This window comes from Lissotriton helveticus, chromosome 5_1, assembly GCF_964261635.1.
Source record: "Lissotriton helveticus chromosome 5_1, aLisHel1.1, whole genome shotgun sequence".
Lineage (NCBI taxonomy): Eukaryota > Metazoa > Chordata > Amphibia > Caudata > Salamandridae > Lissotriton > Lissotriton helveticus.
This window is the reverse complement of record NC_136065.1, coordinates 1795266269-1795282572: the sequence shown is the minus strand read 5'-3', so window position 1 is coordinate 1795282572 and position 16304 is coordinate 1795266269. Positions and strand designations below refer to the sequence as shown.

Sequence of the window (16304 nt, the reverse complement as noted above, 5' to 3'; positions counted from 1 at the left end):
GATGTCAGATGGAAACGGGAAACGGCCTTTACAACGAAGCCGTTTCCACGAAATCTTTAACCACGCATGCAGTACAACGCATGCGTGGTTACCACTAATGCCTTTACCACGCATGCCTTTACTACGATGTTTGTAGTAAAGGCATATGTGGTAAAGGTAAAAAAAAAAAGGGGGGGGGCTTGGGGGGGTCTCCCCCCCAAATAAAACAACTCACCAGAAGTCACGTCGGCATCAGAGTCGTTTAAGAGAAATCTGTAAAAAATGACATTTTCTCTTAACGACGTATGACGTCACCACGCAAATAGTCGAGGAAAAGTTTATGCGTGGTGAACGAATTCCGTTGTAACGCATGCGTGGTAAAGGCATGCGTTGCAACGGAATTCGTTGTATCGTCATATATTCATGGAAACAGTACTCCGGTCTGATATACGCTGTGGAAAAAAAGGTTTATGAAATCTGAAAAGACCAGTTTGTTTCTTCTTCCACTTGGGCAGTGGAGTAGCGGCAGGCAACAACCACTGGTAAAGGCCCGCTTCTGTCCTAAGCAACAGCCTCTGACTCCTTCGCTTTTCCAGCCTATTTGGATTGCACCTGGGAATGAAAGAGGCAGAGGCTGTGGAAGGGGGGAAATATGAAGCTTACTCCCTCTGCCCTCACGTGGTTTAAAGCATCACTGAAGCCAGAGAAGGAGGAAAGGGGGGATGATTCTCCCTTGCTTTGCCTCTCTTGCTTCTGCCAAATAAAGTAAATCATTCAACCTTTTGTCACACCTCTTGCTTTCCATATTTGACAGTTACTACCATTTAACAAAGGTTCAAAATCTAATAGCCTCATATTCCGCCATAGCTGGACAGAACGACCATTAAAATCCTAATGCCGACCCTTAAAATCCTAAGGCCTCATTTATGAAAAGTGACGCATCGCTGCGTGAAAACAGCGATGAGTCACTTTTCACTGCGTCCTCCTTGCAACACCAATGATGCGTCATATTAACAGTATGACGCATCATGGCGCAAGCAGTTACAGATACGTCAGTATTTCTAACGTATCTGTATGGCGTAAAAGTGACGCATTGTTGGAGTGTGTCACAAAAGTGACGCAACTCCAGCAATGTATCCTTTCACATGGGGCAAGCCACATGTGAAAGGGCCTGCATCAGTCTTTCGCCTGCTGTGAGGCAGGCGTAAGAAATTGACGCATTTGTGTCCTAGAAGTGGCGCAGTGAAATCTTATAGATTTCACTGCGTCACTTCCATGACCCTTTCTTACGTCAGAAGGCCCCCCCTGCATACATTATACCTGGCGTAGGTATAATGTAGCGCAGGGGTTTACAAAGTGACGCATCTAGGTAGTTGCGTCACTTTGTAAATATGGTGCAACAAGGCACATTTTTTACGCTGCTGGTGCGTCACAAAAAGTGACGCATGGCCTCATAAATGAGGCCACTAATACCGACCCTCAAACCCTTTTAATGGCTGGGATAGCCTGCTACGGCAGGCTGTAAGGGTACATGAAAGGTCATTTGCGAGCTGACCTAATCATCACATCAACCCTCAATTGGGATAGAAATGGAAATAAATGCTTTGAAAAGGCGCATTAAAACTTGTAGAATAGACCTTGCAGATTGCTTAAAAATCAACAAATTCGCAGACTCTCACTAGCATATTTCTTCTTCCACTGGCTTATGAATATCATTTATCACGGTCCAAGAACTTGCAACTTCATTAAATGTTTCTAACATACATGTTTGCTGGTATTGTTGGAGTGCTTTTAACATGCACATTAGGCATTTGAAGGTCACAATATTATTTTAGCTATCTGCTTCAAAAGTTAACACAAAGACTATAATGCACTGTTAACCATTTAAGAATTCAAAATATTACACATGAAATCTGAAGAAGTCTAGAAACCTGAAGCACTTCTGTGGTAAGTGCTATAATCTCCTTCCTACAACTGTAGTCAGAATTTTATAGGGAAAACATCTGATATCATCTACTGAGTGTGAAGCCCAGATTTTCAAAGGTTTAGCGTCAGGTTAGCGTTACTTTTGTAGCACTAAACCTTTTTTGGGATTCACCAACCAACGCAAATTGGTATATGTGATTCAAGGGGGCGTTACATGGGGGTACCCATGCTACCACCAATGCTTTTTGACACTAAACCCTATTCTCAAACATCAGTAGCAAGGGTTTAGCGCCAAAAATGTATGTTGCTGAAAATCAAGAATTAAACAGAGAAATGTTTTCATTTCTCCGTACTTTTCCGCCTTTGCATGTGTGCTGCGCTGTGCAGCACACAGACAAAGCAGGACAATCATTTTCACTTGTCTAAGCATCGTATTATGTGCAGGAAGGATACCTTTCCTTTACAAAACATATGCTAGAATCATGTACACACCCTGGTATGTGTGCATGGGGCTCAGCAGCTGAAATCAGCACCCGCGCTAAGGAGAGGGGAGGAGAGAACCATTTCTATGTGAATATGGCATTCTCATGTCACGCAATGCAGTACAGCATCTTTGGGTGCTGTGCTGCATTGCCTGTCAGTCTTCAGAATCTGGGCCTGAGTGTTTTCTAGTTTCCCCTCCAAAACAAATTATTACATTCCTAAAAGGAATGTATGCTTGCTGTGAAATTTTAAGCACATTGTTACCAATGCAAAATTAAAATGATAAGCAAACAATTTACATTTTAAGACCGAAAGATACTTTCTTTTTAATAATTTAGCAGAAAACAAAAAATGCAGGACCATTTCTCTTTCAAATAACATACATATATATAATATATATATTTATATAATATATCATCTCAGTTTACTCTCCGAATGTATATACATGGTATAATAAATAATATTTATAAAAACGAGCCATTTATGAATATAAAATAAGGAAGGATGAACAGCCTCTACAAGTTCTGTACAAAGCTTTGGATGCAGAGTGTCTGTGAAGGGGAATCCCTCAGTGCTAACTTATCAGCCTACTGGTAAGAGAACTGCAGGATGAAAGACCAGCGCCATATTGTTGCATGTACCAAAGTAGTGGAGAATGCCAACAAAGTCTACTTGGCCAAAGAACTGGAAGGTATCTGGCACGCAACAAAAAAACCAACATTAAAGAACCGGTCAACCTGTCACATTAATGTACTTGTTGCTTCCATGCCATATACAGATTAGGCCCCTCGTCATTCCATTGCTCGCAATGCATAGGTGAGCATTTGCCAAACGAAATCTCTTGCAGGATCATCTAACCTGGTACCAGTCGTAAATCTCTGTCTCTTCCATCAGCCATGAGACTTTAACGTAAGCAAACAGGACCTTGATCTATATTCTCGGTGGGATATATTTATCGAACAAGCCCCCGGATAGACTTGTGTCAGATATAAAATGTAGCAATTTGAATGTGTTCTTAAGCGCTTTCGTTGTTGTTTCGGTGGGATAAAGTTCATGTTCACAGAAGACCAACCCATATATTAAGAAGCTGATGCAGCTGACACTATGTCTAGTGATAACTTTGTGGTTCTTGATCTACACTTGGGGACCTCTGATGCATGTGTCCCGGCGTTCGCGGAGTAATCCGGTGATCCAGATGCACGCCTTGATGCCCAGTCTCTATTATAGATGGTCTTAATACTCAACACTGGGTCAAGAGGTTGCGAGCAGAAGTGGCAATGATGTGCATGGTACACTATACAAGATCGGTCCCAACATTTTTGTCGACGTTTCAATGGGTTTCTATTCAGGTATAAAGCCATGGTCATTATTAACAATTAATGTAGCCAAACCTTGAGATCTTCACCAAATCTTCCCCTTAACAAGGATATAAATTAATGGCAGTGATTTTTACCATTTGAAATGAAGGCATGGGAATGTCATGGGTTTATCAAAGCATTGGTTTTGACCTGCTCCCCATGATGACCAAGTTATATGGATAACTAAATGCATTTTGTCCTCTGGGCCTCTATCACTGCTCCACTCATGGTTTCTTGCTCAAACTGTTGCTCTAAGCTCTTGCACTAAAAATGTCCACGTTATGAGCCACAAAGGGGTTTATGCGGTGAGTGCACAGTTGCTATTATCCAATGTTCGTCAAGGATAGCAGATTACTGGAGACTTCTAAAGATTTCTGAACAGAAGAGACCGCCCATTATAAGAACCAATGAATTCCATGTTCGGCCATCCCCGCTCAATGTTTCCAAGATAGTTTTTGTTTTATAACATCTTTAAATATGTGTGTAGAATGTTGGTAAAACTCTTTGATACCATCCCAAAAAATCCCGGTCAACAGGACTACCCTCTTTTCTCAAAATGCAATTCCCAACAAGCAATCTGACCAACGGGTGGTGAAGTGTGTGTGATTTGAGTGCTGAAAGGACACCTCATTGGAAGAAGCTCCCACTGGACAGGTAAGGTCCAGCTGACGTTCTACGTTAGACTTCAAATATTTATCCTGCTAAGTCTGCTGCCAAGATCTCTCAAGCCCATGAGGCAGGTTTTAAAATTCCAGTGGGGTTGTCATAAATATTCCTGGACAATCAGGTTGCTTTCTCCCAAAGGACTCCTAGAAGAAACAAAAAGTAGCAGTGAATAACAAGCAGTCCTGAAGGCAAGTACTCATCAAATAACATCACCAAGAACAATGGTTCATCTGGACAATTTTCAGGTTAATATACTACCACAAAGGGTGTGTGTGTGTGCGTATATATATATATATATATATATATATATATATATATATATATATATATGTATATATATATATATATATATGTATATATATATATATATATATATATGTATGTATATATATATATATATATATATATGTATATATATATATATATATATATATATATATATATATATATATATATATATATATATTGCTTCACATGGCAGGCAATTTTCTGGCTTGCAGAAATGAAAGGCACACGCGGAGTTGATTATAAAGCTTTGAAATGCTTTATTCGGTGCTTGAGCCCTCTCCCCCCCTATGGACAGACGCGTTTCGCCTCGCGGCTTTTTCAATGTCGATTACCATTAAGTGACACAACCATTTTAAACCCTCCATACGTCATCATAGCCATGAAAACAAAAGATGGACATTTCACCAGTCCCAGCGATATCAGTTATGCGGTGGCCATCTTATAGTGGGTTAATAAAATGCAAAAATATTAATTTCATTTATAAAGTGCAAGTGCTAAAAACTTTAACAAAGATGTAAACCAAAATTAAGGATTTAAGAACATTTTCTATAAACAGGTGTAATTTTGTAGGCAGAAAAAATTAATTACATGCAATACATATTCCCTGTTATAAATCTTAACCACAGCAGGAATAAAGAAAGATCAAATTAATATCTACACAATTCGTAAACATTGGATCAATTTCTTATTGTCGCAAAACCTGTTGCGGTAGCAGAATTGTGCCCTGGATGGGCTCATTATTATATATATGTGTCTGGCAAAGCTTGCTGCTATAGGACATTCCTATTTGTGTTGTTTCATGTAGAGCAGCAATATATAGCGTAAAGGGTTCGGGGGAATGAAAGGATATATGTGTTTTTACATGTGTAAATTACATATTTTACATTACATCCTTTTTCTTACAATGAAGCTGTTTCTTTCTAGGTATAACACTGCCACTTGTTATTCTAGGTGTGTTCAAAGTTCCTCATCATTGTTGAGTCCAGCCGGACTCATACTTTGGAGCTCTATAATATAACGGGACTCTTAGGCTCTGAGTTTCTTCAGCCTGTCTCCACCCCTTTCATATTTGTCTACCCCGTCGATGCAGTAATATTGCAACAGATCCTTGTTACTTTGATGGTATAGTTCAAAATGTCTTGCGACGGGGTAGGTAGGGTCTTTGTTCGAAATGGCCCGCATATGTTCTAATATTCGCTTTTTAGTGGGGTTCTTGGTGCTGCCGATGTACCTTTTATTGCACGGACAGATGAGACAGTATATGGTATACTCAGAATTACAATTATAAAACTTATTAATTGTTCTTACTGGCCTAGGGTCCCCTGGCCCACCTTCGAAAGTAGTGATTTTTTTACTAAATCTACAGGCTTTGCATTTCCTACAAGGAAAGAAGCCATTTATTCCTAGTTTGTTCTGTGTGGCATTGGATTTAGTAAAGTGGCTGTGTATTAGATGGTCTCCGATTGATGGACACCTTTTGTATGTGATAGGCGGGCGTTCTGGAATGTGGGCTTTTAGTATATGATCGGTTTGGAGGATATGCCAATTCTTTTTGAAAATCTGGACAATTTGTGCAGATCTGTCATTGTACGTTGTGATCATTCGTACAATGTTGTCATCAGTTTTAGATTGTTTAGTTTTTTTGTTTTTAGAAGATAGTAGTGTTTTCCTCTCAATCTCCTGCACTTTCAGTTCAGCAGTTTTCAAGTGTCCTTTCCTATAACCTCTATCTGAAAAGCGTGATAATGCATCATTTTTAGCACTTACATAGCTCTCCTCGGTGGAGCAATTGCGCTTTAAGTGCAAAAGTTCCCCATAGGGTATGCTTTTGATTAGGCTTATTGGATGATGACTGCCTGCGTGCAGAACTGCATTACCCGCAGTAGGTTTTCTGAAAAGACGGGTTAGTAGGACATTGTTTTCAATGTAGACCTGTAGGTCCAGATAATTGACCGCCCTATTGCTAATATTCCCTGTAAACATGAGGTTCAGGTTGTTATTATTTAGAGATGCGATATACTCCTCCGCTGAGGGTCGATCGCCTCTCCATATAATAAACAGGTCGTCATTGTATCGCGACCAAAGCACGATCCTATCTAACCATTGGTCATTGGCCTCCCCCCAGGCTACGTGCTTCTCCCACCAACCAACGAAAAGATTCGCGTAGCTGGGGGCGAAGCACGTACCCATCGCTGTACCACGATTTTGTAGGTACAGTTGTCCGTCAAATACAAAGATGTTATTGTGGAGACAATATGAGACCATCTGCAGCAGCATTTCATTGTGTTGTGTGAATTTTGGATGTTTTTGGCCCAAAAACCATCTTATTGCATTTAAACCATCAGAGTGACAAATACAGGTGTATAAACTTGTGATTTCCAAAGTTATAAGCAATAAATTCTCTTCCCATCTAATCTCTTCTATATGTCTAAGAAAATCCTGGTTTTTCACAAAGGGAGATAGAAATGAAAAAAAAAAGAAAAATATATATATATATATATATATATATATATATATATATATATATATATATATATATATATATATATATATATATATATATATATATATATCAAGCTCCTTCATGGAGTGAAACGAGTCATGGAAGACACCTATCTTATAATGCCGGATTAAAATTTGCACTGCTTGCACTTTGATCCTCTGTGTTGGTCCGTGATTTTCGAAGGGAATTTGAAAGAGGTCTACACCTGAAGGCTTCCCGCCGAGCACTAGGCGGTCAGGAAGTTTATATATATATATATATATATATATATACATATATATATATATATATATATATATATGAATAAATAAAAGAAGTTTCCTTCAGATAATTTGATCAATTCTCAGATTATGAGGCAGTGCTCAGGTGAGTGAAATAATACAACAATAGGGCAGCCTCAAGCAGTTGAGAGAGAAGGGTTGAGAAAAGAAACTGAATGGAGGGGAAAAAAATCTATCTTTGAAATAGGATCCTTCAAGGACAGTGACTGCTCTTATGTCCAGTTCAAAACAGTCAACGCTGGCCATGATCAGGGCTAAGAAGTGATTGGGGAGCATTTGAGGAAAAAGTAAAGGGCAAAAAGCCACTCACTATACATTGTAATGTGTTGGGTGGAAAAAAGGTTAAGACACTTATTGGTAAGACTTTAAAATCTTAGGGCTCCTTGCAGGCCCTGAAGGACCTAACTGTGTATTTATCAAACAAGTACGCATTCGTGACTCAACGTTTCCACCTTAGCTATCAAAGGGTTCTCAGGCAGGGGTTAGAGTGCATGAGTGTAAGGTGTTGGGAACGCGGTAAGGCCCACCGGCATACTAATTGTATCCCAGACTGCTAGGGTAGTGTGTGTAGGATGGTTAGACAGACCCTGTGGGGTCTTTCAGGGTTTGGTATCCATGTCGAGTCTCAGAGAGGCTCAGCAGTGACTACTCTTTCGATGTGTGTCCAGATTGCTTTAAGGACCAAGCATTCTTACATGTGCAGCTCTGTAATAGGACTGTAAATCGTGAAAAGCCAGTTTCCCTCCCAACCTCAACAGTGTCAGCATATTTTATGCTGTCTGGGGCCGACCCTCCTTCCCAAACAAAATAAATAATAATAATTAAATAACACATTCTGTTTTACTGGTCCAGGAAGAACCTGACATAAGGTAGCACATTCATCTTAATGGTTTGCGCCCAGTTACTCCAGTAGACTTCTTACCTGTGGCCCTCGGAAATGTGATCCCTAGTACAGAAAAACCTGTGATCTTATTTTAGAAACTAACAAACCCCCCCCCACACAAAACTCCCTTCTCCTATCCACACCAAAAAGTAAAAAATGACAATGCCTACCTGAATGTTCCCTTAATGTGTCACATAATAATGTGGAACTTAGTCAAAAAACATTAAAAGGGGGCTAGCCAAACAGGAGTCCCCTGGGACGTGCAACCAAGCTTGCTCCATCGTGCTGGGATATTGGGTCTTGAATACGAGACTCCCCTTGACCCTGCCTTGTGTCTTCTGCTACATGAGAAGAAATATAAAGACTACATCGCCATCCTCAAATGTAATCCCTTAGCCTTTGCTAATACCGCCCTAAATAATCACAGTCCGTCCTAGATAACCGCTGAGCTAACAATGCCTCCGCCCATAGTTCGATCTCATTTCATCAGGTATTACCAAGTGTAGAAAGTTACAAAGAGTTGGGCTGCTCTAAATCAGATTCTAGCCTTCATCTTGGCAGCTCATCTGCACTGAGATCTAGTCTTTGACCATTAATGCATTGTATCATCTTCAGAGTAAATCCCAGATCACTTGTGTCCCCACCTGAGTCCCACACCTGCTCCTGACTCCTGAGCTGCTTCCTCCCTGTCTGCGAAGTGGTGTACCTTGTTCTGCCAATTCAAAAGCGATGCCAAATGAAAACATCCATCGGTGTTTGATCTTGTCTTTTTGCCGCTTCTCTGTGATTGGGCGGAAGTACTTTCTAGGCTGAAGGGTGGTGGGTGTGATATCCTGGAAGAGAGAGCATTCAGACTTCTAAAAGGCACTTGAGCCTTTGAGTCTGGCAGCTCGCAGTGCTCCTCCTTCACTTTGAAGCGAGGATATCTTTGCGCCAAGTGTCTTTTGTTCGCTCCTGGCCAACCCGTGGACCCTTTCCAGATGGACTTCTCAGCGGTGGGGTAGCATTAGCCCCTGCGGTGCGAGGAGCAGAGCTCCAGGGAGCCCCTGCAGCACAGTACACAGACTGGGTCTTGAACCAGTTAGTGTTAATTTGATACACTCTATTTTTTGGTGGTGGGGCAAAGTGACGGGCCCTCCTTTTACTTTGCAGGGGGTTGGGGCCTCAAGTTTTGTTACGCCACTGCTTCTGAACGCTTCTACCCTAGCATTAAAAAGAACAGCCCCCCAATAAAGTCTGCAATCTATTCCATCCACTCCCTCCTCCAGGCCTGTAACCCGATGTTATCCCTTCCTAGAGCCATTCTCTAGGTCTTCACAGTGCACCTCTATAGTCTCTCCCTGTGCATATAGGGTGTCAAGATTTATCTCGAGTGATTCTGGCTTCCTCCAGGCATTCGATTTTACCCTCAATCTCCATCACCCTCTTGTTTACCAAGTTTGTGTCTGATCTTAGAGTGTCGATCTTTTAAAGAAGGTCAGAGTTTAGCTCCTGAAGGACATAGGGCACATCACTTTATTTCCTCATAGACTCAATTCTAAAGGAGTAGTAGGGTGAAAAGCATCACCTTCGTAAGCACAGCCACAGCGGCTGGTGTTGATGTATCAGGCTTCTCAGCTGGGTCAAAGACCGTGTTTGAGATTTTGTTTGTACGAAGTGTGACCATGATGACAAAGCTTCAACCCAGTGCTGGGCTGGCCGTAGCGGGCACCAGGTGTTTTCCCGGTGGTCTCGGAAGGGTGGAGGTCTATTTTAGACTATGGGGGGCATTTTTGTTACTGTGGGGACAGTTTTGCAGCAGCGCTGCAATATCTGCCCCTGTAACAAAAGCAGCAACAGTGTTTCTACCAGCACCGTTCCCCTCCCCCACTCCCGTGCCGCTCTGAGTTAATGGCCAGGGCTGGTTTACATTCCCAGTCCAGCCGTGCTTCAACCCAGCTTCCCCCTCATTACTGTGCCAACTTTTTTGGAGGCTTTAGATTTCTTCTGGGCCAATGATGATGAACCATTTCCAAAGAGAGTGCATTCAGAGGGTTAGTTGGGCATATTATCAAGGACCGGTGTTAAAATGATCGCTGTTTTATCGCCAGGAAACTGCCGATAAAACGGGGATAATGGGCTTGATAATACGTCCTTGTTAATTCCCATAGAAGCCCATGTTCTGGTGTTAACATGGGCTTCTATGGGAATTAACAAAGGGCGTATTATAAAGCCCATTATCGCCATTTTATCTGAAGTTTCCTGCCGATAAAACGCGATAATTTTAACACCGGTCCTTGATAATAGGCCCCCTTCAGTTTTGCAATGTAAACATTAGTGGACATTCAAATTGAGAGGCTCCAGCCACTTCCAATAGATGCAGGATAACAATATCCGAAGCTAGTCACCAGTCCTTCCTTAGTTGCCACTGGCATCCAGAGCAGAAGGGTACAACATGTCAGGGCGCCCTTTCTGATTTAATCCAAGCCCATACTAGGAAACCACCTGGTGGAGGGAGGGCCAGTCCTGATTGTTGCATTTCTCATCTCATCAATTAAGGTTAGAATCAGCAATTTCTGTACAGGTGTGTGGCTAGCCTCACAGTCTTCTCTCATTAAACAGCTGTGATATAGTGAAGGCTGCGCCCATGGTTCGTGCCAGCAAGTACCTTCAGTCTCCTGCTGTGCGCTTCTCTTCTTGGCAGGGATCCCTTGGTGAGGATCGATGCCTCACCAATGTCTCTGGGCACCCATTCTGGCACCCTATAGGCAACTGAGTGTCACTCTCAATCAATCAATCATATAATTTGTACAGTGCACTACTCACCCGTGAGGGTCTCAAGGTGCTGGGGTTGGAAATGCTGCTACTGCTCGAAAAGCCAGGTCTTGAGGAGATTTCTGAAGGTCAGCAGGGCTTAGGTCTGCCATAGCTGGATGGGGCGGGTGTTCCAGGTCTTGGTGGCGAGGTGGGAGAACGATCTGCCACCGGTGGTCGCTCTTCAGAAGCAGGGGACTGTGGTGAGGGCGAGGTTGGCGGAGCGGAGCTAGTGGGTGGGGGTGTGGAAGCTAAGTCGTCTGTTGAGATACGTTGGTCCGGTGTTATGGAGTGCCTTGTGTGTGTGGGTGAGGAGCTTGAAGGTTATCCTCTTGTTGACCGGGAGCCAGTGCAAGTCTCTCAGGTGGGGTGTGATGTGGCTGCGGTGAGGGATGGCGAGGATCAGGCATGCAGAGGCGTTCTGGATGAGTTGGAGCCGTCTCAGGAGTTTGGCCAAGGCTCCTGCTTAGTCCAACCTGCTGCTGACAAGGACTCATCAAAATTGGGCAAAAGAGGTTCCAAGGCCCACCCCTTTCCTGCTGTTCCTCAAAGGCGTGTCTCTTCTGAGGCTAAGGCAATGGGTGCCATCTTAGGATGCTGTGATACTGAAGTTCTGAGTCTTGTGTATCTTTCTTTGAGGAGACAGCTCAGGCGGACAGCTCTTCCCAATTCTTAGTTGCTCCAGAAAGCTCCATTTGAACCTCTGTTCTCCATCCTCAATGCTGGGACTCGAGACACAGACAGCACTGGTTAAAGGCCCATTAGGTGTGGGCCATTAGGGAGCTTCAGGATGGTGTATCTGCTCACATTGCTGCCATACCCCATCCCATACAGACCATCCTTTTTTAAATGACTCAAATGCTTCAGAAAGTCCCCTTACCTCTTCCCATCCATAGCTGGTTTGGGACATGATTTGAGAGATTTCCCCCCTTTATTTTCAACCAATGATGCTCTATTTTGGTGTTTTTGTACTTTCTACGTATGGCTTGCCCTATTATGTGGCCAGTCGAGAAAAAAGAATCGCACAGCTCTAGCTTTCCTTGAAAAGGTCATGTGATACCTTAACATGCAAACAAGCCAACTGATACATAGTTACAACTGGCCGTGTTTACCTGAATGTATACTAGAAAAACGAAACTATAAGTAAGTCCCAGCATGCAAACTGGTCTTGGCTAAAAGGTTTGACTGTATAAAGTTCCATCCGTTGCTGAAATCAATGAAGAAAATTTGCAGTTGGACTGAATTTTCTGCCTAGCATTTGATTATATGTAGACTAAAACCTGATGGAAAGATTTAGGCATAAGGTTTAACATACCCATTCTACTTGCAGGTATGGACGTCATAGACCCGTATACACTCCTGGCAGCTCACGTAGCAGCACCAGTGGAAGATGCAGTGGCACTTCTCTTTGCGCTTCTCCGTTCTCGTGTTGTGTCCCCGCCCACAGCAGAGCAGGTCGCAGCCATCAATCCCATGGGAGGTTACATTGCATGTCCTGTCCTTGGTCCCGAAGGACCCTGTTTCTGGGTTGGGCTCACAGAAGTTAGGAGAACCTTCATAGTAGACCAAGTCTCGCTCAGTTGGAGGTTTGTAGAGGGCATACCTCGCCCGGAGAGTCTCCACCCATCCGCGAGACTCTCTGTGCTTCTCCACCGCCATCTCTGAAGCGCTGTCGTACTTGTCCTTGAGATAGTCGCCAATCGTTCGGAAGTCAGGTTGAGCCCACCAGCAGGTTTTCACCTCACAGCTCCCGGAAAGGCCGTGACATTTGCACTTTAAATGCAGGTGATCCAAGATTGTCTATTGGGAGACACAAAAACAGGCACATTGAAATCAGCCACATTCATTTAAAATGGATATTTTGTGGGATAACAATTATATGAAATGAGTGTTAAAATTAACATGAAAATGTGACAAGTTATTAATATAATTTAGAAGAAGAAAGAAAAAAGATATATATTATGGAATGATTTCCAAAATGGAGGCAAGTTATGGGTCAGCGTTAGCAAAATTACATGAGCGTTGTAGTTGTTTTTATTAGAAAGAATGGCTGGAGTAGCATACAAAGTCACTTTAAATGAACTGTTTGTGCTTTTGGACTCTTGGGTCCAGTTGAAGGCGAGAGCACCGAAACGTGTTGGCTGTCTATTTTTGTGATAAATAACACAAGAAAACTGGTGGTCTAGTGAGAGAAAGGAAAAAAAATATATATACACAGAACGAAAGTAAGCGCAAGACCTACAACAAATCATTCCTCTGTCTGACTATAAGTGATAGTAAGAGAATGATGACGCAAATGCGACTTCATATCAGGAGAAACCCTGAGGAGGGCAGAAAAGTAAGGGTTTCCATCAACTGCCCTTGGTGGCCAGTGTCATCATTTGGAAAACCAAAGGCGCACCTGTCACCTCAGCTCTTCTGGCAATGAGCCAAAAGTTGGGAGGCTAGGCGTGTTGTGACAGGGATAGAAAATGCAGTGCAAGAAAGATTAAAGTATAAGTGAATTAAAAAGATACAACAGTGGTCCAAGATACCTTTATTAATGACCACAGGTGGACTTGTTAAAAAATACAGTATCGGTTTTGAATTAATCTACCGAAATTTTAGGTTTTGCGCTTACATTCGTTCTGTGTATATATATTTTTTTTCCTTTCTCTCACTAGACCACCAGTTTTCTTGTGTTATTTATCAGTAGGATTGGGGATTGAAACTGGAAGGGTCTTTAAATATTTTCCCTAAGACCCCCTCTCTCTCCCTCTCCGGGAGTTGAGCAATGTGTGATTTGTCTATTTTTTTGCACATTATGCACTTTGTGATGAAGGATGAATAAAGATTCAGTGGTGCTGGAGGATCGTAGTGCCGCTTGTCCTTTCCAACAAAGAGAGAGGAAATTGTGTGTGTGTGTATATATATATATATATATATATATATATCTGTAAATTCTGATTACTGAACAATTAGAAAAAATTCTAGTAGGTCCATCTAGTGCTTTTTCTCTTTTTTAGCGAGTATCTGGTCTCTTTTAGTCTTATTGTTTGAACAAAATGACTATGAATGTTTTTTAAAGATATAAGAACTTCTTTTAGATTGTTATTTGCATTAGAGGCCTAATTCAGTTTATTACAAAATAAAACTGTATATAGTAGTGATATGAACTTTAATTAGAACAACCAACTTCCAATTTTAATTTATTGTTTTTAATCTGTGCAAAAGGAAGTCTGTATGAAATTTGCTCATTTGTTTTTATGTTTGTAAACTTTTTTTGGCCTGGTGCTTGGGCCAGCTTTCGGGCATTTGGTGGAACATATTAATACGTGGCCATCTGAACCGTGGGGAGGAGCACCATCCGAGTTAATGGAAATGGGAGGCTACGATAGGGAACTGATCTCTGGTTGAGTGCAGCACAGCAAGCCAAGTCTTAAATATACTTGTTCTTTGTAACTGGACCTTACTAAAAGGAGAATAATTGTTTTTAAAAAGACACATGCAAGTACACCCACTTATGGAGAATGTGTACTCGTTGTTTCAGGGACTACATATCCCAGGATGCAAAGTGCCAAAATATGTGTGAGCAAAGCCCACTTGGGGGCCACATACTCAATAGAAGAACTATGTTGTGTGAAAACACACACACACACACTGTCCTAAGTGTGTCCTAAGTCTGTCCTAAGTCTGTCTTAAGTCTGTCTTAAGTCAAACTTAAGAAAAAATCCTAACTTCACTACTACTAAATGCCTTCCGTGAATACCAAAAGTAGTAGGACAGACTTAAGACCGACTTAAGACAAACTTAGGACAGACGTAAGACCGACTTAAGACAAAATCCTAACTTTACTACTACTAAATGCCTTCTGTGAATACCAAAAGTAGTAAGTTTAGGATTTTGTCTTAAGTTAGTTCTGTGAATCGTGCCCGATGTTACTGAACAGCACCCTAGGAAAAGTTACTTGCAGGCCTGAATGCAAGTGTCCTCTTCTGCTGTCAATTGAAATGTTTTGAGCATTGAGCAAGTTGTTCACTCAAATCTATTGTGATAAACTGGAAAACACCATTCAATATAAGTTTTTGTCAGCAGTTCTTGACGGAAATGCTCTCAAGCCCCAATTCACTGTTTAACATTTTAATTGTGAGAAAATGTTATCTAAAGTGGGTCCTCAACAAAGTTTTTATGTGATGGGGCTCAGCATGAAACCTAGTGAGATATCTCTAACGAGGCCAACAGGAGGGGGCCAGTTGACAATATAATTATTGAAGAAGTACTTCATATTAGGAGTCCTCTGCTTTTATTTAACAATGTAATACATTCTGAGATTTATTGTTAAATGTTTTAGTGAATTGGTACCAAAACATCTAAAATCGGAACATTCAGGAAATATTTCATGGAATTACTACAAATAGAAAGCACTGTGCCCTTTGCACAGGGAGCTCAACATTCAGGCCCAATTCACAGGACCATTCCTGATTAGGAGAAGTAGTACTCTGTAGTACTAGTTCACATACTAATAGATGCCCTCGTGAATTGGCCCCCTACATGTCTTATAGTGGTTACTGTAAGTCAGCGGTTTATTGCCTCCCACACCTTATCCAATGTTAAGTGGCTTTTTGTAACAAGCAGGAAGCACCCAGGTGCCACTGCAGATCATATGATGATCGAGTAATTTAATGGACCAAGTATAGGAAACAAGCAGGCTTCCATAAAGGCCACCAGCCTACCTCTCCACCTGAAAGGTGTGCAACGAGACATGCACAATGATCTCTTTCCTGCACCAGTCCTACTCACTTGTGTATGGTGTACAAGTCTCTTTGGGCTTTTGATCATGACTAGTGAACCACATTACTGGAGCGAATTGGCTGCATGACATACAACACAACATGTATTGTAAAGAGCACGTGTCCCCATCTGGGTATCTGGATGCTGAATCAAAGTTGTTTATTACTACCCACCTCAATGGTACTCACTTTATCAACCACAGAAGGATAACGGGTTGAGTGGACCCACCAGAATTTGTGACCAGTTCAGACATTGATCCTTTGAGTGGATACTTTAAACAACACAAACACCAGACTGACGTGGAACTGCTCATCTAATCGAATATTTAGCTAACAAAATCCAAGAAACCTGTTGGGAGTAGGGAAGCCCTATAC

The 16304-nt window shown here is 41.9% G+C and overlaps 1 protein-coding gene across 1 annotated transcript in view; it reads right to left on the bottom strand.

Moving 5' to 3' along the window:
- Positions 1–2702: 2702 nt before the first annotated feature.
- Positions 2703–16304, bottom strand: part of WNT3 (Wnt family member 3) — a 39056-nt gene continuing 25454 nt past the window's right edge. Inside the window, exons 3-4 of the mRNA XM_078641385.1 lie at positions 12476–12960; positions 2703–4555 (exon numbers count right to left, since the gene is read on the bottom strand). Of these exons, the coding sequence (XP_078497511.1) occupies positions 12481–12960 (480 nt within the window). The 3' untranslated portion in view covers positions 2703–4555; positions 12476–12480. The remainder of the gene's footprint in view (positions 4556–12475; positions 12961–16304) is intronic.